Below are 23,244 nucleotides of genomic sequence, written 5' to 3'. Positions count from 1 at the left end.
CGTGAAGCTTGACTGCAGTTCCGGTGCGTGGGTGCATCGTCGCGTGTCAGCTATGAGTTAGAGTGAAATGCAAATTAGACACGCACATTTTGCTTGCAGCTTATTGCCGCCTTTCTTTTATTTGAATTTTATTTTTCCACGCATTTTTTTTCAAAGCAGACTTCAGTTATTTAGTTAAGTGCCAAAATGTCAAATGAATTTTGGGTGAAGCTTCACTGACTACAAGCAAAATTGTCTGCACTTCTCGCACGGCTGCGTTTGGAGCTTTCTTTCGGCGCATAATTTTACCAATATCACTGCGACTATTTACATATGTACTCTGCAGCCTAACTATATTGTTGCTTTGTTTATTTTTAAATTTTTATATTTTTATTTATGAAAAATATTTACCAAAAGCATTTATTGTGTTTTGGTTAATTTGCATATTTTTCATAACAAAGCTCGACGCCCCTTTCAAGCAAAAATTTTGCTAATTAGAGCGTGTTGAAAACGGTCATTCACCAGCGCGAGTGATAGATTTTGAAACTCATTTGAAATTTTGATAAACGTATATAGTATGTAAATAAAAAAGGAAACAAATTCAATTTAAAACAAGAATTCTAATAAAATCCGTCGCAGCCAAACTAGTTCAGCCAGTTTCGTTAATTAGCTTGACGAGTGCAGTTAGAATTTTAAATAACACCGCCGCGAAATATTCTAAGTATTTTAGCTACATAAATACATACATACATACATACATATCCGTCAACTTAAAATTTTTAATATTTTTTGGTTGCTGCAAAAGAATTTTTGTATTTTATATTTTTTCTAGTCATTCAATTGGGCAAAAGCCAAAGCGACAATTCAATTTAAGCATTTACTTTGATCAACGAATCCGTTTGCGTTTTTGACAGTTAGCTCTCCGCATTGCACGAACCGAACGAGTAAATGGCAAATGGTGACACTTTATGACAGTTCAATTTGACTGCCACTTTAACTTATTCATTATAAATATGAGCACTTTTGCATTCTATTTAAGCAAAATTATCATTGCTTGGCTGCTTGCTGGTCCAATGGTTATGTCAGTGTCAGTGGTGATTGTGCAAATTCTGCAGGACAGTTTAAGAACGAAACTTGAGCAACTGGTTTGTGCTAATAAATTGGAATAACTGTAATTGTTATGGCAATAAAATAAAGGTACGTGGTAATAATATACACACGTAATACCGGCTGTAAGTGCAAGAAACACACCCTAATTTTGTTACATAATCGCTCTGAACGGAAATGCAAACTCGTTCGTCGATTGGTTCTCAGCCAATTATTTCAAGTGCAATTGCCATGAGTAATGAAATTGGAATAAATAGCTTCGAACTGAAGTGTTACATATATATATATATATGTATGGCTATATTTAATAATCATTTGTCTAGCATTTAGCACATTTGCTACATTAATTGCTTATGTAACATATTTGAATATTCATTTATGCAGTTGCAGTCATATTTCAATAACTGTGCATATCCAACTGTATGTATGATTCATTTCATTTTCATTGATTTGACTCAGTGGTTGCGCTTTTTTTTATGAACCATTAATAACTTTGCAAGTTTATTGCTTTAGGGGAACTCAAATTGCTATGTGTGAAGTGTGTGTCAAAGAAGTAGAAAACTCAGAAGCTTAAAGACTGGCTAATGTTTACAGGGTGGTCCCCCTGAACTGCACTTTTTCAGCGAACTTTACTAAATTTGTTATTAAATTTCGAATAATCGCCGATGCTTCTTTTCAAAATTATCGCCTTCTTCATTAATGTATAGCTATCTACTTATGTATGTATGAATATGTAATTAACTTTCTCAATTACTTTCACGCATTCTGGTTCTTATTTTCTATTGTTACCAATTAACAACGGCGCTAAGTATTTGAAATACATGTACGTAAAATACAAATACAAAATATAAAATACGTTTTTGTATTTTTATTTAAATACTTTTTTACAAGAGCATTTTGTATTTATATATTAAATACTTTCTTAAGCAGTATTTGTACGAGTATTTTGTATTTTAAAATGCTCTTTCTATTTTCCATTGTTCGTTATAATATAAAGATTTCCTTTACAACACTGTTATTAAATTTTTTGATACTTGCAAATTTCGAATTATCAAAAACGCAAGCAGGTCATGCCAAGTTCAAATTTGTTGCAAGACCCCAGCTGGTTGTAAATTTACTCATACTCCTCTCTTCACTTTATCATTGCTTTTTGCGCGTACTGAGAAGTGAATAACGAACACATTCAATATCAATACTCAATTGTTTATTTAACAATTTTTTAATATTAACTTGTATTTATAGCTCCCCAAAAACCCCAAGAGAATGGAATGGGGGGACCCATAAAAAGTCATTGGTATTAAAAAATAGTAAATAAACAATTATTAGAAGTCTCCTGAATAGGAGCAGAGTTTTCCTTAACTTTAAAATTATTTCTTAGTTACGGCCTTTTGCATTTTTAGGTGATGATATGTAAATAAAATTTTATAATTTTCTAGGAAAAAAACAAACCCATTTATGCAACTAGAGCGGTAGGCAACCTGATGTTCATATGCGCATGTACATACACACATATGTATGTATGTACTTTCATTAAAAACATTAAAATTTGAACAAAATATTTAACGGTAGATAGAAAAAATGTCTACTGACTTGAAAAAAATGTTAACAGTAAAATCAAGGACACAGACGTAAATCACTCAATTTTTGAATGCGCCACACCAAAACCGTAAATGCATAAACGTTCGTAGATATAATTTAGTAATACAAAGAAAAGGCTGACCAATGCAAATATGCGCGCGTAAATAAAATGCATATATCCCTAACCCATACTGTAGTGTATATGTATGTGTGTATGATATATGTATGTGCGCATAAATGTAACATTCATGTGGTATAAATTTGCAGCCGCCTTTTAACCAATTAGCCGCTGTAGGCTCCAACAACTAATGCAACAAAAAAAAACTACACACAAAAATTTTGTAATAAATAAATAAAGCAACGAACTCGCATTTGATTAGTAAACAAACAAAAAAGAAGTGGAAAAATTTTTATAAATATGTAAGACTATAAAAACACCATACCCAACATTAAGCTGAAAGAAAAAGTGGCAATGCAACTAGCGTTGCAATCGAATTATTTTTGCTAAGTCGCCTAAACCGGCCGACTAGAGGTGTTGAGGCGCGCGCAGGCGTGCGAATGACCAAAAAGCACATTGGCTAGAACCAGAAGTAACGGTGTGGTGGGCCACCGTACTCGGTTGCCAACAGAGTTGTTGTTACACTCTTAGCTAGTGGTGGCAATAAAACGCTACTAACGGTATCATTAGTAAGCGCTCGCACGCTTCACAACTGCCAGCAGCAGCAACGGGTACAGGGGGAAAAAAACACAAATCGCGACTGCTTTAGGAAAAATACTTAATTTAATACAGGCGGCTGTATGTTGGTGTTTGGGTGTGCGAACGCTTTTCCACATCGATTGTTGCGGCCATTGTACTCACTTGCTTTTTGCAATTTATTCTTTTCCCGCTGCATGCAACTACATGCACATATACATTGCATAGCTGCGGGTGTGTCACACACCCACTGTGCAACAATTTCATTATTGCCTTAACCAACTGCCTTTGAAGCAACTACCAACTAATCTATGTAGTATGTTTTGTGTGTACATGCGAGCTTATGCCATTAATATATTGATCAGTGGCTATATGTATGTATGTAGCTTTGTAGGCGAATTTCGTATCTTTATTATAATTCTAATTAGTTCTTTTAGTTGATCTAATTAATATTTTAAGAATTTTAATTAATTGCCAACACCGATTCTAATTAGAAAGGTATTTTATACTCGTTATCTCACTGCAATTTTTATGCTCTACATATATGTATGTAAGTATGTATGTATGCATATGTACCTAAGTGCAATATTGATTTATTTTTTTGTTATTAAGTTACCGCGGAGTTGATACTCGCATGTGCCTTGTGTTGAGCAATTATTTGATTTCACTCTACGATAAGTTTTAATTGAAATTCAATATTGAAACGTGTAATTAAGACGTTTATGTTGGGAATTCAATAATCCGCAAACGTTTTGTTCTTATCTATGGAGTGTCTGAATAAAGGCTGGGCACACACCTTTAAATAAGTTTTCATATTTGTATACATTGTAGGAATTTTTAAAGGAATTTTCAAAGATAACCATTTAGTTTTAAGTAAAAATAATTTATTTTATACAAATTAATAAACATAACTTACTTTCCACCTAATATAGTGACATGTACGGTACGGACAAACTGTAAATATTTACGGGAAATAGTTAAAGTAAATTCGTTGCAGAAGTCCGACTTTTTATGTACTAAATGCAGCTCAAATACTTAACCTAAAAACAAATCACTGAATCAAACTGAAAATTGTTTTAATGAAATTCCATGGAACATCTACAACGAATTAAAACAAAATTAAAAAATGCCAGTCCAAAGTTTCGAAAAAATATTAGCAATTTACATAAAATCCGATTTAAAGTTGTCAAACTAAAATAGTTATGAAATAAGTGAAAAGAGGTGTGCTAATTATTACTACTTGATTTTTATTTTTTCGCTCAAGGATAATAATTATTATTGAGTGTTATTTTTTTAACCTAAGAATAATGATCAAAATTCAAAAACCTCAAAAACTATACCATCGTGATTTCCGCCGTATCCTTTTCAGAGGTGGCGACACCCTAATAAAAGAAATAAGTCACAATTTCAGTAATTTGCGTCTATATAGCTTTTTCAATTTTATAAACAATCATTATTTCTAAGTGGAAATATAAAGCTCAATAATAATTAATAAAAATAAAAATCATAAAAAATTCATTATTTGTGATCGAAAAAATAAAAATGAAATAATAATCATTTCCGTTGAGCGAAAAAATAAAAATCAATAATAATTATTATTTTGAGCGGAAAAATTAAAATCATAAAATAATGATTAAATACTGATTTAATATATTTTACTCATAATGATTACCACCGCTGGTATGCAGCTTAAGGAAGAAACCATTTCTCCAAATATTTATTATCACTCTTGAAGCACAAGCTCTTTACTTCTTTGCTCAAAATAAGATTTTTTTTTGTCAAATAGTTTAGAACGTTACAGATTGCAAGATGAAGTCAATGAAATTCTCCAGTGGTGGAAGAAATAACAGAAACTTTTTATTTTCACCAGTTTTGGCTATATTTCTTTTTTTTATTCGATACTTAATATTTTTTTGTAATACAAGTCTAGCTCATTATATAATAAATTTTGTACAAATATTATAAAAATTCAACAAATTAAATCAGAATCCCCCAAATTTTAAAATGACGTCAGCAAACAAAAAAATATTAAAAATCAACGCGATTTTTTAGCGTCTTGAAATTTGCACTTTAACCTACTTAAACCTTGTGGGCTATAAAACTACATACCTAAAATTTTATTTTAAAATTCCGAATAAAAAGTTTAAAATTTTTGGGTGTAATTGTTAAAGTTTATTGATTTTGTACGAATTTGAAAATGAGGATTTATATGGTGTTGGCTATTTAATGTGCTCGACTTACATAAAAAATACAAACAGTAAATAGACAAGAGAAGACTAGCCAAAACTGGTCAAGATGTGACTATACTTAATCAGCTGACCACAAGTGTATAAATCAAACATTCATTAACATTATTCGAAATATCTGCTGAGTGTGCTGTGATGTTTGCTATTATTTGTTAGGTTCGAGGAGGTTCTCGGTTCAATTTCTGTCTGGCGAAACATATTAAAATTATAATGATAATACAAATTATAATATTAAATTAGTAACTGAGCTAAATTTGAAATTTTAAGTGTCCAGCTCTTCGGAAACTTTGTTAAAAACTGATTGCAAGATTTCACCCAAACTAACATACTTATATACAAAGCAATTTAAAAAAAAAGCTTGTAAAAGGCATGGCGACTGCTGGGTCGAAGATCGATCTGTCTCGGCAGCCAGTTCGAAAACGCCTTATCGAAAAAAAACTTTTCAAGACCGCCCTATTTCCGAATTCAGTTCAAAAACGCGTTAGAAACAAATATGTAACATAATTAAAACGGTTAGAAATGTTTTAAATAGCAATAGAAAAAGTTTTCCATTAAAATTGCAACATGCTCAAACACTATATTTGATTAGCATCAACTTAACTTGAAAGAGGATCAAGTAAAATAATATTAAAAAAAAATTTGACTCAGATGAAACCGTAACTTTTTTTTTCTTCTGATAATTGGGACGTTAATTGTAGACTTAAGATCTTAATGCGTAATGCAAGTCACGTTGCTTATGTAAAACAAAAAAATCGAACAAACATTTACAGCGCTCACGCACAAATCCAGCAATTAGCCGATTGAGAGCCACCACAGCTGCCGGCTGCCATTGAACTTGGGCTGCTGGTTGACCGACAAGCAAAGCAACCGAAAAATAAATTTATTGAAGCAAAAGCTCAATAAACAAATATGTATTGGTCTTTCTGCGTATCGATTTTTATCTTTACAACACAGACAAGTTGCTTATTGCATAGTCATCCCCAAAGAATTCTCGTCTAAATATGCTAGCGCAGACCGTCTTCAGAGCTTCCGTTTACTTGACCGCCAAAAGTGAAGCGGATAAATTTCATTGACTGCATTTAAGCAGAAAATAAATAAATTAAATAGTAAATGAAATGAGCAAATTGTTTGAATGGAGTTGTTAGTGTCTGCACGCGCTACTCAATGACGTTACAGCCAATTTTGGTAGCAAACTCAAGTTGCCTTGCGGTTCAGCTGGCCGCAATTCAAAGTCTCGTACGACGACCAAGATGGCGCTTCTGTGCGCAAGCCTGTTGCCGTTGTTGACTTTACTCCGGTTGCTTGCCGTCCATCCGCCGACATACATAAATCGCAAATGTCATGCTTTTCTGTGGTTAACAACTTCATTTTGGAGCATTCGAAAGAATCTTTCGAGACTGAAACTTTTGTGATTCTGTTGTTTTTTTTTTTTTGTTTTGGCCACGCGCATTTCCGCGCATTGACAAAAAATGGCACTAAAATTGGCAATTTAGCGAATTGACTGTTGTTGACGGCAGGCGACATGATTGACAGTGTTGGCTGAAATCCATACAGCTACAGAAAGTAAACAAAAACAAAATAAAATCACAAAGTAACAAGCAAAAAATACCAATTCATACAGTAAAAAATTTTCGAATTCGAATTATTTTTTCCTAAGATAGTTAGCTCAGATTGTTGCTCCGTTAGTGCTATGTTGCCGTTATGCAGGCCATAAGACCAATGAACAAACGCGTGTATATACATAGTACATACATACATTCATACAAGCTCACATACTATTTAGTTTATACTTGCTGCTCGTTGTTGTGGCATACAAACTGTGAAGTGGTCCATTGAAATTGCAACTATGGACGGCTAAGAGCAACGCCAACAACCAACTATCAGCCAAAATATTTTTTAGTTGTCCAAAACTGGTTTAAAATTCAGTAAAGAAAAAATTTATATTTTAGATCTAATTAATTGCATTCAAGCTAAGCGCTATATAGTTTTTACATTGTGCTTATTGCATTTAACTTTTCTGCTGTGGTATGTAGCTTAATTTGCCAGGAGGCGAGTCATCGTATCCCCATTGGTCTCCAAACATATCTGTGTATACATACTAACTTCATAATAAAGGAAAGAAAAATTATAAATTAAATTCAGTAAAATTATTAATGCCGGCGACCGCTTTGGTGTAGTGGTTAGCAGTGCGCGCTACCATTCCGCAGGGCCTGAATTCGAGCCCAGTTTCAGGCCAACATCAAAAAATAAAAAATAAAACAAGTTTTTTCTAATTGTGGTCGCCCCTCGGCAGGCAATGGCAAACCTCCATATGCCTTAAAAAAACAGCTTCAAATACAGTCGCCGTTCGGAGTCGGTCATACTTAATGTGACCAACCGTACTTCATTCGAAAGTAAAGTACTTTTTTTAGCTATTGTACTTCGTACTTCGCCGTACAGTCAAATGTACTTCTTTGCAATCTTCTGGACGACCGTCGCACGGCCTGGGGGGATACATTCGTGCAAACCCTACAAGTCGTCGGGGACCCATGTACAGTGCTTTGTCCCATAGGCAAAATTAAAATAAAATAAAGTCGGCAAGCGGAATTGTTGCAGCACAAATTGCTATTAGGCTCACGGAAACCGGGTTGTAACACTGTGGAGTTCTGGAGGGCTTTGACTTCGCCCTCAACACAGAGATTTCAGCTCCTCCGAAATGACTCCCAGAAGCTCCTTCTCAACCTATATTCCCTCACGAGAAGACGGATCAAAACCGGACTTCTGCAGCATCTTTCAGGTAGAAATTGCTGTCATCAAGCAAGCGGTAGACTCACTGCTAAACGGTGTGATGGTGCACTCGAAATCAGTAAAGGAATATCTGGCCTTTCTATCAATCGCGTCGGAGTACTTCTTAAAAAATCTAGTGAGGGTGCCGAGTCACTACTCTACTATTTAAATACCTAATAAAATGGCCAAAAGAAAGCGATGCTCATTTTGTGGCATAAAACAAGGAAAAGAGGACGTATATCTGCTGCAGCAAACCTGAAAGGTGCCTAAAAACAAGTTACTTGTGCGATTGGTCATCACGCGGTAAGACAAGGAATTTCAAATCCACACTTTCTTTTAGACTGTCCAACCTTCGCGAGGCTAAGATGAAAGCATTATGGCTCGCACTTCTTAACTACCACTGAGCTCTCAGGGATCGAAATAAGCCGCATTTGAAATTTGGTAATCGGCTCACGGCATATAGCCCACTAAATAAGGGGAATCCGTTCAGTTTTTTCGTGGTATCACAAAGGATAATCTCTTAATTGTCCAAGGGTGTTTCCCTTGGCTGAGGCAACCACTTTAACCTAACCAAACCTAACCTGCACTTCTTTGAGTTATGAAATAGTTGATCACCGTAGCCATACTACATACACCCATATAATATAGGAAGGCAAATCAACTTTTCTGCGCGTATTGCATTAAAAGATTTCCAACAATTCAATTTATAACTCTACCAGCTCTGCCACCGACTTCGTCTGCATGAACATTAAAAATCAAGCAAAAATTTAATAATAAACTTTATATTAAGTATACATATATATTTTAATTCATATCGATCTGTGTCGGCAGTGTTATCTCAGAAAACGCTTTAAGAACGCCCTATTTCAGAATTTTATTGAACAACAAAATCTTTATAATATGTGGTGCGGCTATAATTTTTTCAACCACTGTATGTTCCACCACTAGTTTCATCTAAACTGCTATGCACATTTAAAAGAGTTTGGGAGACTGGTTACATACTTGGATGTTCGAAAGTGTTTTCAAGTGGGTAAAAAAATGGCTTAAATGATGCTTTAAAATCAATACTCCCAGAGCCTTTGTCGTTACTATTACTTATCAATACCACAAGCCGCTAGTCATCGGCTTTGGTCGTTGTTACGATTCCGATCCTGATGGGCTTTTTGGGCTGGTTTCTCTAACTCAACTTAACTTAGTTTAGACATTTTTTGGACTTAGTCAAGAATAGGCTGATTAAAAAGTAGGTTAACCTCAGCCAAAAGTTAGTCTACTTCTTAGGCAGTCTGCACACGGTTTGTATAGCTTTAGACGCGTATAAAATTTTTTATGCAGCACCGATTCCTCTACCCCTCAAGATCTGCACACGAAGGAACTTCAAAGCGTCAAAGTATCAGGCAAAAAATGTTAAGTGATGCAAAATTATTATTTCTTTAATTAATTTTCAGTTATTTTTCTATTATTTGCACGGATTTTATTGTTTTATCGTTTTTTTTTTTTAATGAAATGCATGCACGCGGAAAATTGTAAACAAACTTCTTCTTCTTTCTCTTTTCTAAGCGTACGTACGCCTAGCTACCAACACTGCTGTACGCCAAGCGATTTGCAGCTAGCTTCCTTTGACGAATTCGTGAAGCTGGGGACTCGTATACAGCCCTTCATTTAAATGTACGTGTGCGGCATCAAAGCGTACAACTTTCGTATGTAGCATCTAATACGCGTCTAAAGCTATACGACCCATGTGCAGACTGCCTTAATCAGCTTATTCTTGACTAAGTCCAAAAAATAGCTAAACTAAGTTCAGTTGAGGGGGAAAAACGAGCCCTAACTGTTTAAAAATTGCCCAACCGTTCAAACGGTATTCGCATCCTCATGTCTTATTTTTCAAACTAAATTATTGCAAGCATAAAAGCGCTCTTCCTTCCAACCTTCAATGTTGAAATTTATGCAACACGTGCCACGCAGACTGGCATACAGACAAAACGTGTAGCCGAAAGTGGACCAACGCTGTCGTAGAGTGTAGGAGATGAGTAGCCACACGAACAGACAGTCATACAGGCAGAGTAGCTGGGGCAACCAGCAAGCAAAGAAACAGCATATATATGTATTAAGCCGAGACTGCCAAAACTTTAGCACGTCCGTGTTTTTCCAAGTGCTTGCATGAATTGTTAGATAGTTGAATCCATTACCGCTAATTAGCATAAATCGTTTCGACGCGCTGCACGACTCGTGCCAGTAAGAGCTGAGCTAAACATTTATGTACATACATACATATGTCAGGTGATAGGCATGCGGCATGGCGACTGGCAGGGATCTGCGTATATTAATATATGGATTTTGTTGTTGAAAGAGATGGGCTAGCACGCGCTTAACGTCGGCTAGTTGTTATTTGCAGCAATTTGTTGCAGGAGCGGCATACCTCTGGTGTAAAAACAAGAAGTGCAAGCGCTTATGTTCACTTGTAACACTTTTATTCATAAACCTAAATGCCTAATGTCTATAATAAATTTATATTATCAAATTAACTCATATCCGTTGCACTAACATTACTTCTTGTTTGTTACTTTTCCTTACAGATGAAGTCGTTGGCCTTGCACTTTATTTCGTTACTTCCGTTGCTGCCGCTGTTGTTGTTGTTGCTATTATCGCAACACACAAGCGCTGACACGCTACAGCCAAAAACAATGTATGCGTCGGCGGAGCTAGAGAAGTCAACTTCCGCGCACATGGGTAAACGTACCACGTCAACAACAACACAACAGCCACCATCGTTACGTGCGCCACGATTAATGCGCACACCGCGACCAACCACAGTGATGACGCATCCAACAACAAGAGCGCCAGCAACAGCAACAGCAAGAACTACAACTACAACTAAAACGGTGGCGCTAACCACGCCAAGGCAGCCGACACAAACACATACAGCTCGCCGTCTGCCGCGCGGCTCTAAAGAAAATACCGCCGCGGCCCCTACTACGGCTTGGCTGGCGCGCACTGCTGATAGAAGAAGCACACCGACGAATGTGCGCCAAAATCGTAGCTATTTGAGCGCCGCTGCAGCACAAAATTCTCAAACAAGCGGTGCGGATGCGGTGGTAGCGAACACCGCCGATAGGAGTGCTGTTGCCAGTAAAATCAACAAACAAATTGACAACAGCCAAATAAAGCGCGTGACACAATACAATAACAAAAACAATAGCAATAGCAGCGCAGATAAAAACAATAAATACAACAACGACAATCAACAAAATGCCACCATCAAAGCAGCGCGCACGAGCGCAACCGTTAAGGCAGCACGAATATCGGCAATGCCGCCATCAACAGCTTCATTGTCGCCATCTGTGACGTCTGCAACGGTGGCTACGCTGAACACTCATCGTCACGATGGCGTTTCGCGTCAAGCGTCATCAATAGTTTCCGCGCCAAACGATGCGGTGACGAATCAACACAATCAACCACTCCTGCAACGCCAGTCAAAACAAATCGCCACCTTTGCGGTGCAAAGTAACGTGCAACGCGCGACGCCAGCACAGCAGCAGCAGATAGACAACAATGGCGGCGGCGGTGGCGGTGGCGTCGGCGATGTCGGAAAGGCGAATTCAACGCGTCTGCCACAAACACCAAAAACGTGAGTTACCATTTTAGACATTTTTATTTAGTAAACCAGCATACGAAGCGCCGCGGCCAAGTGATTGGCGATTGGCGATTTACGATGCGCATTTCGCGATTTACTGCCTACATATTTTCATTGTTTTTGTTGCACATGATTTGTAATAATGGTGGGTAGTTGAGGCTATTGTGGGTCAAGCACTAGCGTTGTAAATGGTTAAACACAAACTTAACGCTTTAATGATCAGCTTCAGTTCCGGGATTTAAGGAGAGATAAAGCAGTCGTTTCGGTACCGAAGCCGCAGCTAAATAAGCGGGGCGTGGCGTGTAATCAAAGGAGTGGTCTAATCGGGAATGAAGTAATTACCCTGTCGAATATGTACTAATGTAGTTAATATATATAATAGCGGATAATATAAATACCCCCAGACGGAAATTACATTTGACGTAAACTTGTCTGAAAAGTTCGCTCCTTAATCCTTCTTTTCTTTAAATATGTGGCACTACAACTTCGCCAATTGCCTCTCTCTTTTGCGGGGTTGTGTCAATTGTGCATCCCAAGTGCTGACAGATCGTTCTGCACCTGGTCCTTCCAGGTATTCGTGGGCGTGGTTTCTTTCGCTGGCCACCCATGGGCGCCTAGTCGAAAGACTTTTGACCGTAGTATCGTCATCCATACGTACAGTTATATGCGCTTACCTATGTCCATGTCATTAGAAAGCTTGTACCGTTCGTCATTCCATCTTCTTCATCTAGATCATGCGTAGAATAGTTCTTTCGGGGGCCCCAAAGCCTTCTCATCCTTCTGCGACATCGTCCATGTTTCTGCGCTACATAAAAGAACGGACATGATGAGAGATTTGTAGAACATAAATTTTGCTCTGATTTTCAATTACCTATCGAGCAAAAACAGCTTCTGTTGGCAACCCTTAAATGCCCAATAATTTTTACATGCTAGTCGCTCGATCTCCTGTGTTACTATGACCTGCGATGGAAGTAATTTTATTTTTTATCTCAAAACATGTTTTCGAATTAGCTACATAGTATCGGAGACTAGTTCATCCGCCATGTCGACGTTGGTGTCGCACAGTGCATAATTTGAGCGATTTAAGGGAAGGAAAATCGAAAACTGGAAGCGGGAAAAATACCATAATGCACAAATGGATGTCTGAAAGAAAATCGATCCTCGATTGTTTGAAGATCGCTTTGTAGAATGCTGTGCTTGTAAAAACATGTCCGTTTTTGTGAACACTAATCGTCCGTTTTCCAGCCTTCATCCAATCAGGGGTCATATTCCTCTCATTTTTGGAGGAAAATACGATCTTTTCATTTCAACTTCGCAAACGTCATCCTTAAATATCATTTGCTTTTCTTTAGATTTTGATTAGTATGTTAGGTTAGGTTAGGAGGGCGTGTGTGGAGACGGAATTGTCCATTGTGACTGCCCTATTTAATTGAGTGTCAGGAGAAGACAAGTACCTATAATCAAAAGAGTATAGAGAGACGGAGAGAAGTGCTTGAGGCGATTCGTCGGTAGACCTGGACATCCACACAGAAAGTGGTCAATTGACTCGTCCTGATCCTCATCATGGCAGCCTCTGCAGAGAGTACTTGTTGGTATTCTCCACCGTTAAAGCATTGGTGCTATATCACAGTGTTCTGTGATGACGCCGGTAAGGATTCTTACCGCAGACCTATTGAGTTTCAGTGTTTTCCTTGTCTTGTGGCCTCACAGTCTTCCCGTTTGTTACACAACTAATTCGTCAAAGCCACGGTGTATTCATTAATTTTCCTAGCGTGATCACTAAACGGTGGTAGTACGGAGCTATCCGCTTCTTCTGTTGGCATCTCTCAGCCGCATCTGTCCATCTCATCAGCCGACGACTCATTCCCTTCAATGTTGCCATGTCCGGGGACCCAGCATAGAGTGACGTTGGTACGGCTCAGTGACGCCAGCGTGGTGCGACATTTCCATACAATTCCCGCTTTCACTATTTACATCCTACTGCCAGAGTGCTGCTTGACTGTCGACGAAAATAGTCTTTGTCTCCTGGAACTCTACTACTAAGTAAAACACTAGCCGCCCCCTCTATAGCTTAGATCTCTGCTTGGTAGACACTGTAGTCGTTCGGTAGACGAAAGGACCGGTTGATCTACAGGTCCTTCGAGTAGACACCGGCTCCGGTTCCTTGTTCCATCTTTGAACCGTCAGTGTAGATGGATATACCGCCCTCTGCTACTGGCAGTCCTGCGTCCCATTCTTCTCTAGTCGGGAACCTAATGGGTATCTTCGTATTTAAGTCCCAAACAGGCGTAATATAATATGCCAAAACATGCGAGTCTTTGCACTTTTCCTATTATTTTTGTGTTACTCCCTTTGTCTAGAGCCTTCTACCTTACAAAGGACCCGTGGATTGCAATTGGGCTGACTTACTAAGCTCAATATAAATCATTTTCCCCAAACCCCATTTTAGTCATCACAACTTTTTTTTGACAATTCACAATTTAAATAATCCTTACGCTATTAAATATTGTCAGGAAACTTTCACTGGCTATTATACGCTAATTAAAAAACTTATATTGCAAACAATGCACATATGTTATACCAATTACCATTTACAATAACCTTTTCTTCACCTTTGACTATTTCTTAAGGCCGCGCATGATACAACGACTCGTAGCGGGTCACATACAAAACTCCGAGGGCCGTTCGACATTTCAAGTCTCCGCCGTCACAGCTAACAGCACTATCTCTAATTCAACAACAACCCACAAGCCTACATATCAATATGTACGCTCCAAGGGAGGACAATTAACTATGAGCAGTACCTATCGTTTGGCTAAGGTGAGCACAACTCCTGCAGCAACAACAAATACAGCAACGACCACAACTGCAAAGCCTTTTTACTTGAGAAGAGATCACGATGACGATGAGGCGTTACTGGAAGATGCCGAAGAATTCAGTAATTGGGATAATGGTATCTTGCGACTTAGCGCCGGCTCTGGAAAGGAGAACACAGTCAAATCGAAGAAGAACAAAGATGAATCGAAGAAAACACTTTCCGATCAAGTGCGTGACGGCAAGTATGGTTTGATTGAAAAAGAGCTATTTCGTCGTCCACCCAAACGGCCTGGTGTAATTAGTTACTTGCCGAATAAGGAGACGCCCATAGATAATGAACGCACCTTTGGTGGCCTCAATGAAGAGGATATCTGGTTGGCTGAAGATCATTTGCTTGTGATCAAGGGTGGTAATCTCAATGAGGGCGAACCGGATGAACCGTGGCCGCCCATCGATGATTACGATGCGCCCGGTAGGCAAATCAAATTGCCGCCGAACCCGAAAGTGCCGCCACCATTTCCTGTCCAGCTCGAAGAGAATGGCCCGCTACAGTTTATCGGAAATAATAAATTCACGGTCGTCTATCCGGTCGCTAACGAATCGATACCAGTTTATCCCGCCGGCCCGGAAGCCAACTACGCATCGTCCGAAGGTGATAGTGACAACGAGAAGAATCTTCTTACCCGGCCGGGATCGTCTCAAGATGCTGCACAAGGCGACCCGGGTTACCTCTACCCGGCGCCCTACCCGCCGTGGCTCTATCACAACCAAACGTTTGTCAATCCGTTCCTGAGCAATGCGCGGCCCATCACATTCCCCAATTTGGGTCCTTTCCCACTTGGACGAAACGGTTCGTTGGATAACTCGAATGGCACTGACTACTTCGACGAAGATGATCCATCCTTGTATTACCCACCTGCATACACTTTTGTTTACAAGAGTAATTACAGCAATCCGGTGCCGCCGGGACCACTTGTGCCGGGTATTGTGTTGCCACCGCCTGCTAATCAATTCAGCCGTCTGGAAAAGTTAGAGAAAGTACATACAACGAATACGCCTCCACCACCCAGGCATCGTGGTTATGGTACGCCTTCTACAAGTACTTCAAGCACAACAACTACCACGCCCACCACCACTTCAACAACAACAACAACAAGCACCTCGACAACAACTCAGGCGCCATATCGACCGCAAGTCATCACGAAAATACATCAATATTCGCCAAAAACTATTATCATTACACCAGAGCCGCCGCATGCGGTGCCACCGAGCAAGCTGCCACCTCCACCGGCACCTTCCCCAACCGCAGCTCCACCCGAGGTCATCCAATCCATACCCGTGCCAGTTGCTGTGCACATACCCATCTTTCCCTCCAACAAATATCCACAGCCGCGACCAAATGCCATCGCGTTTGAAGGTACAACGCCACGCAACAACCAGGACACACTCTCGAAATCCAATCCTATTTACTATGAATACTTTGAAGCTAAACGTCAACCTGGTAGTGTTACTACGAATGTTATTGACGATTTTCTCGCCACAACAGAGAAGCCTATGCGGGCTAAGCCGATAAAGCTGTATGCGACCAGTAAGCGACCATTCAAATCACAGCCGCAGAACCAACGTAACTACTTGCCACCACAGCTGCAGCCACAACGACAATACTTGCCACAAAATGTGGTCTATATCACACCCAAACCGGAGGCGGTGCGCTATAAACGACCACCACCGCCGCCACCGCCTGTAGAAGGGCCAGTCTACAAGCCACGCCCACTGGAGAATTTCGAACAAGAGGTGAATGCGATACGCGAAACGCTGCGCTACTACCAGAATCAACAATTGCGTGACAACAGTATACCGCGCACACCCAAAGCCAAGCCAATATACGAGTTCAGTTTCGACGCATCCAAAAACTTGGAACCTGCTCAACCAACGCCGAACGCGGGTGACTTTCAACCGCCAGCAGAATATGACGAAGCGCCCTTCAAGCCAATGGTCACCTACAGTCCACCTGTGGACGATGAGAACTCATTCCATGCAATTGACGTAGAGAAGTCGAATGCTAACCGTCAGCAAGAGGAGCCATATCCACAAAAACAGCAACAGCGTTATCACTCAACCACCACGCTAGTGCCGGTGCAACCCGATACGCCATATCAGCAGCAGCAATCACCGCCAGTTGCGCAAGGTCGTCCGAAAAAGCTACGTCTAGGTGCGAAGTATTTACAACAAACGCCTGTGGCACCTGAATATCGCTCGGCAGACCAGGAGCTGCCGCAATATCCGAGCACACCGCGCACGCATATCGCTACCCAAACGCCATGGGTCTCGATAAACCAACAGCAAGAGTTGAGTGAATACGCTCCACCACCGGCGCCGCAACAGCCGCCACCTCAATATCAACGTATAGAGCGTCCGCCGCCGGGCATTTCACCCAAGCAGCGTGGATTCAGCGGCTACTACTATGGCGGCCCAACGCTGCATGCGCGTCAAAATAATCGCTTCTATGAAGAACCGTTCCAGCAAATAAATGCGCGACGCATAGTCAATTATCGGCAACCACCACCACCATCGCCGCCACAGTCCAACTACCAGCAACAACAACAGCAGCAGCAACAGCCACCGCAAACCGTTTGGAGTTTAGAGAATGACACTTACGTAAACTACGCACCAAATCGGCCTCCGCTCAATCCCGACGCCGAGTTTATTGATCCCTACCAGCCGGCTTTGACGCTAAACCCCTACGCCGCCGCGCAACTACAACGTTATAACGCGCCGCAACCGCAGCCGCCACCACTTTCCCACCAATCACAGTACTACGCGCCACAACAACAATTAGCGCCGCAACGTCAATATCAACCACAACAAATACCATTGCATCGTGATATACTCGTGAACTACCGGCAACCGTTGCCACCCATCAATCCGGACAGTGAATATATTTCGCATCCGCAGGTGGTGCGACCGCAGGTCTATTCGCCCATTTATCGGCCGAACGCCTACCAACGTTTGCCGCCACAATTGCCACAGCTAACCGTGACAGGCGAGCAGGATGGGCTCTACTACATAGCACCGAAATATAGGCGATCTAACAATGACAATGACAACGGTAGCAACAGCAGCAATAAAAATAATAATGACGATATTAGTGATGGCAGTCAAAGTAATGACGGCGACAGTGACAGTGACAGTAAAACGAATGCCAACACAAATGCTTCAGCGCGTGATGGCAGTAACAGCAGCAATGGCAAGAAGTAAAGCGCGCGCGTTGCAGCCATGTTAGGGGAAAAAACCAATAAATATCGTAGGCGGCAAACAAGCTAGACGTGTGGTTGTGAAAAGGTGGTTGTGCTTCACTGAGAGCTTTGTTTGATTGAGTGCTGCTGAATTTGATGAGCATTATCGTTTTTGGGCAGTCGCACCTCTTCAATGGGCATGGTAAACATACGTATGTATGTGTGTATGCATCTATGCTTGGCCGCCTGCCTTCTTGCCGAGTGGTCATTAGTGTTATTTATGTAAGTAAATTGTATCAACAGCAGTAAGGCCATGGCAGTTAAGTAGTATACGGCATGTGATTACGCTAATACATAAATAGGCATAAGGAGTACTAAGGTAAAGTAGCATAACTAATAATAAATTTAACTAATAATATTTCTTAGTATTACCGAAATTACTTTTTATTAATAGTCATTGAAATGTTCTTAAGTATTCGTGAAACCTTTAATGATTTTAGTGTTGGTGCACAGCAAATCAGCAAACATAAAATAAAAAAAAATATACTTAGCTGATGCCGCCGTCTTTTTACCATTAACAAAATCGTTCTCCTTGTTCAAACTATCAGAACTAACTCCTTTTTTTAATACTCAAATACCTATATACGGTGGCGAAACTTAAAATGGGGAATAGGCATTTTAGTACCTAAGGGCCGTTTTCTAATGTAAGCAGTAAAGTTGCCTTTACTAACAGTTTTACTAAATTGTTCCTCACTTTAAAGTGTTTTCGTTTTCTTATCGTACCGGTAAAAATAAATTTGTTATTCCGTAGAGTGAAAGATCACTACAATTCCGAGAGTGAAACTTCACTACATTCGTCATAAAATTTCAAAGGTTGGCAATGCAACATAAGCAAATATAGAGCAAGAGTTAGCAAAAACCAAAACCTTGATGAAAATATCTAATATAACTAACTCATGAACCAAAACCAAACCAAAATTTAACGTTGGGTACAAATTTTTAAAGGTTGCATCGGGTGAGCAACAATTTATCGATTCGAGAAACTAATGCGCTGATGAGAAAACGAAAACTCATATATCGACACGATAGAGTGGCCGGTAATCTAAAGGTTAGATGAGAAAACGGCCCTAAGTATCGGCTATTTTTCTTTGTTTAAAAACTTTTTATGTTTTTTCATCAAAATATATCTTCATATCTAAAAAAAAAACATATAAATCAAAATTTTAGACTTTATAAAACTTTTATAAAAACTCGATTTAACAACTGTTAATCGACATTTGAAACTTTTTAATAAAATTTTTTAAATTTAATAATTTTAAATTTTTTTGAGAACGCAGTTGTATAGCCAATTAAATTTTAGTAAAGTGCCAGATTGAAGTAGCTAGGACTTACCGTTGATTTTTACAAATTATATTCGACAATTTTTTTTTTGTATGGAGAAAATGGGCAACACCTTCCACTAACAAAATTGCCAAAAATCAACGGTAAGTCCTAGCTACTTCCACCTTGCACTTTATTTTACCGAAATTGAATGAGCTACAAAACTGCATACTCAGAAAGTTTCTAAGAAATCTAATTAAAAACCTAAAAATTTGTATGAATCTTTTCCTAATTATTGTACAAAGTTTAGATAACGAGCTATACTTAAATAAAAAAAAAATTTAAACATTAAATAAACGAAATTAAAATAGCCAAAGATTGCTAAAATGTATCTTCCCTATTTCTATTTTCGCCACTGTATATGCAAATTTTTCGCTCCGATTCTAAGTTGCATTAATCTTTATTGTGAGCTCCTTTCAGGCATACGAGTAGAAAATAAACTAGCAATCCGGCAGACACGGAATCATCCGTATTTAATTGTAAAATAATTTTGCTTTCTGTTCCGCAAAATGAAAGACCTTTCGTGCCGATATTTCATTGAACGAGATTTCTTTTTTAGGTTCTTAAAACTTGATTTCCTAGTTCAAATGTCTGTGGAAATTACGCCGATACTATGTGCTATGTATATTTATGGAATATAAATTACATAACTTAAGTATGCTTAAACCAGGTTCCGAAAATAATCATTAAATACCAAGATTTTTATACTTTGCTATCGTCAGAGAAAATTTTCCCGTTGGATAAAAAAAAAATATTATATTTTTTCTTTTTTGTATGTAATGAATTTTAAAAAGTTTTACGTAAACATATTTTTTTTGCTGTTAAAAATTTACTTTGTATTTCGTTTTTAACGTCAACGTAATTTTTTATTCAGCGAGACCTTCAAAACTACCTTTCGATGTAAAATTTTAGATTTTCTCTCTTCTTTCACCTAAAAAAAGCATAAGAAAGTACTTTTTAAAAAAGCTGCAAATGTGTTTTTCGGTTCTTGCTAGCCTTGAAATGGTCTAAATGTTTTTAAAAAGTTCATTGCATACACTTTTCAGGTCAAAAAAGGAAAAACAATTTAAAACTCCCTATTTTTAAAGGTCAATGTAGTATTTTTTTTCTCCATTTTTCTCCTAAGGTACCTTTTTTCATAAATTCGCCACCTCAAAAGCTTAACAATACTGTTAAATTTATTTCGAAAGCTGCTCCCGTTCTTGAGATATTCGATTTTTTAGCAAAAAAGGTACTTTTGAAAATTTTTAATTTTAATACTAATTGGGGACTAGAAATGTCAAGCAAAGAAAGGATATATATATACATATACATATTTTACTAATATTTTGCCTTTCTAGCAAAATTTTATGGAACTTTAATTTAAAAAAAAGTAGTCCTCCACAAAAATTACTTTATATTCAATACGATTACCACTAGCAGTTTGCTTGAGTTTAAAAACCTTTTTCCCAAAAACTATTGTAAAAAAAGTTTGCCAAATTAAAAAAAAAAATAAAAATATTGTCTAACGATTTTAGTCAATTCATTTAATATTACTTTCATAATCATACAACTTTTTGGCAATTCTTTTCATAAATATGATTTCAGATCGTTTTCAAGGGCATGCAAAACGCAGTTAAAATTCTGCTTATAGTCAAGTCTAACTAGTGACTACTACGCGAATGCTGGTGTTACATGTACATATGTACGCATATATTTATTTACATACATTCATATGTATGTAGAATTAGAACTAGCGTTGATAATGAATATACATATGTACACTTCCGTGCACTTGAATATGGAAAAAAAATTGAATTTTTTTCCTGAGCTATTTTTCTTTTATGTATAAAATACAGATCTTTCTCTAACAAACACCAAATAATCGAAATTTTCGAAATTGTTTCCCTATTCAAGTGCGTGCGGTGTATATATGTAGTTATAAAATTATTACAGGGTATGTTAATAATTAATTAATTATTTTAAAATATCTCTTTAGTTAACATCCTTAATGAATACTAAAGTTCTAACAAAAATTCTTAAAATTTTTACAACTTTCTTGTAAGATTCATTAAATTAATGAAAATACCCATACAATATAAAATGTAAGACAACCTCAATTATACCGATTGGAAAAAAGATTTGAAAATTTTGTAAATAAAAGTAAATAAATAAAAATTACTACTCGCTAATAATTAATATTTAAACAAAAACAAAAAATAAATTTACTAGAAAAAATTGCTAAGAATTTATTGATAAATAATTGCACTAAACTAAATATTAATTTAGTGTTAACAGTTAAGTGATTTATAAGCAAGCCTAAATAATATATATATTTAACTCAGCCATAACTGTAACGATTTTCAGTTGTAAAAAAGCATTGGTCAACTATGTAGGAGAAAAAATTTAACGAAAACGAAAGTGTTATGCTATATTTATATTAAAATATATTAAAATTAAAAGTTTATAAGTATATTGTCCTTATCGCCAGCAAAACTATTTTTAATTTATAGTTTAATAAGTTAATTTATATTACGAAGAAACGATCTGCGAAACGTATAGTTATATACAAAAACTTTTATTCAATCATTCGAAAATCAGACGAATAAAAAATTACTAAAATTTACGAAAGGCTTTCTTTACTCTCTATTGCCTGCTTATATAAATCAGGTAAGTGCTTATACTACATATATTTATAAATCGTATATGTATATAATATTAAACAGTTGAATTGATATAGGTAAATATGTTCGCTAATTTGTACATAATTGTACACAAACACCAGAAAGTCAATCAGGCAGGTCCTGCAATGCAAATCAATTCCGATTCATCGAATTTTAGTTCGGTTGTAAGGAGTGGTGCTAACATGCGCTTCAGCAGAGCAACCGACGACTGATTAAGGCATCAATAAACCTTATACTTGTATATTGTATGTATGTATACATGCGCACTGTTCAAACATAACCTTCGGCCAAATACAAAACTACTAAAGACAAAGGGCCAACAAGACGATATGTATAAAAAATACGAAATTTATGGATTTTCAAGATAGCTATGAAGGAAAAAAGTCGTACGACCGGTGCATTTGTGCTTCAAAAAATTAACTCAATCATATCTTCGTTAAAAATGCGAAGATCTCAAAGACCAGGAAATGGATTTAAAGAGCATGCGTGCAGCTGTCTAGCAAAATTAATAGGTATTCCGTAAGAACAAATTTTATACAGTTTTTTAAGTCTGAAACAAAATTTTATTGTCCAACTTTTTACATTTTCATCGATAAAATTTGAGTTTTTTAATTTTTGTAAAACTCGATGGATAAATATGAATCATTAAGAGAATTCTGAATAAAATCTAAAAGAAATGTAGGCAAAGAATGCGCAGTAAAATTTCCAAAAATCGTCAAAGTAAGACATAACACTGTGCAGTTGTGTCCGCATCAATATATTTCGCTTTGAAAAAAGTCGTACGACCGGTGCATTTTTGTTTAAAAAAATTAACTCAATCATATCTTCGTTAAAAATGCGAAGATCTCAAAGACTAGGATATGGATTTAAAGAGCATGCGTGCAGCTGTCTAGCAAAATTAATAGGTATTCCGTAAGAACAAATTTTATACAGTTTTTTAAGTCTGAAACAAAATTTTATTGTCCAACTTTTTACATTTTCATCGATAAAATTTGAGTTTTTTAATTTTTGTAAAACTCGATGGATAAATATGAATCATTAAGAGAATTCTGAATAAAATCTAAAAGAAATGTAGGCAAAGAATGCGCAGTAAAATTTCCAAAAATCGTCAAAGTAAGACATAACACTGTGCAGTTGTGTCCGCATC

At 37.6% G+C, this 23,244-nt stretch overlaps 1 protein-coding gene across 2 annotated transcripts in view; it reads left to right on the top strand.

Moving 5' to 3' along the window:
- The window catches only part of LOC108367462 (uncharacterized), a 32,845-nt gene extending 14,088 nt beyond the window's left edge, over window positions 1-18,757 (top strand). For both annotated transcript variants that reach the window (XM_017622076.1, XM_017622075.1), the window contains 2 exons: window positions 10,944-11,995; window positions 14,632-18,757. In XM_017622076.1, the coding sequence (XP_017477565.1) occupies window positions 10,944-11,995; window positions 14,632-18,076 (4,497 nt within the window). In that variant the 3' untranslated portion in view covers window positions 18,077-18,757. The remainder of the gene's footprint in view (window positions 1-10,943; window positions 11,996-14,631) is intronic.
- The last annotated feature ends 4,487 nt before the right edge of the window (window positions 18,758-23,244 follow it).

This window comes from Rhagoletis zephyria, unplaced genomic scaffold (assembly GCF_001687245.7).
Source record: "Rhagoletis zephyria isolate East Lansing unplaced genomic scaffold, Rhagoletis_zephyria_1.1 Rzeph_scaffold_02694, whole genome shotgun sequence".
In the NCBI taxonomy this organism is placed as follows: domain Eukaryota; kingdom Metazoa; phylum Arthropoda; class Insecta; order Diptera; family Tephritidae; genus Rhagoletis; species Rhagoletis zephyria.
The sequence above is the reverse complement of the archived record's forward strand: the minus strand, read 5'-3'. Positions and strand labels throughout refer to the sequence as shown.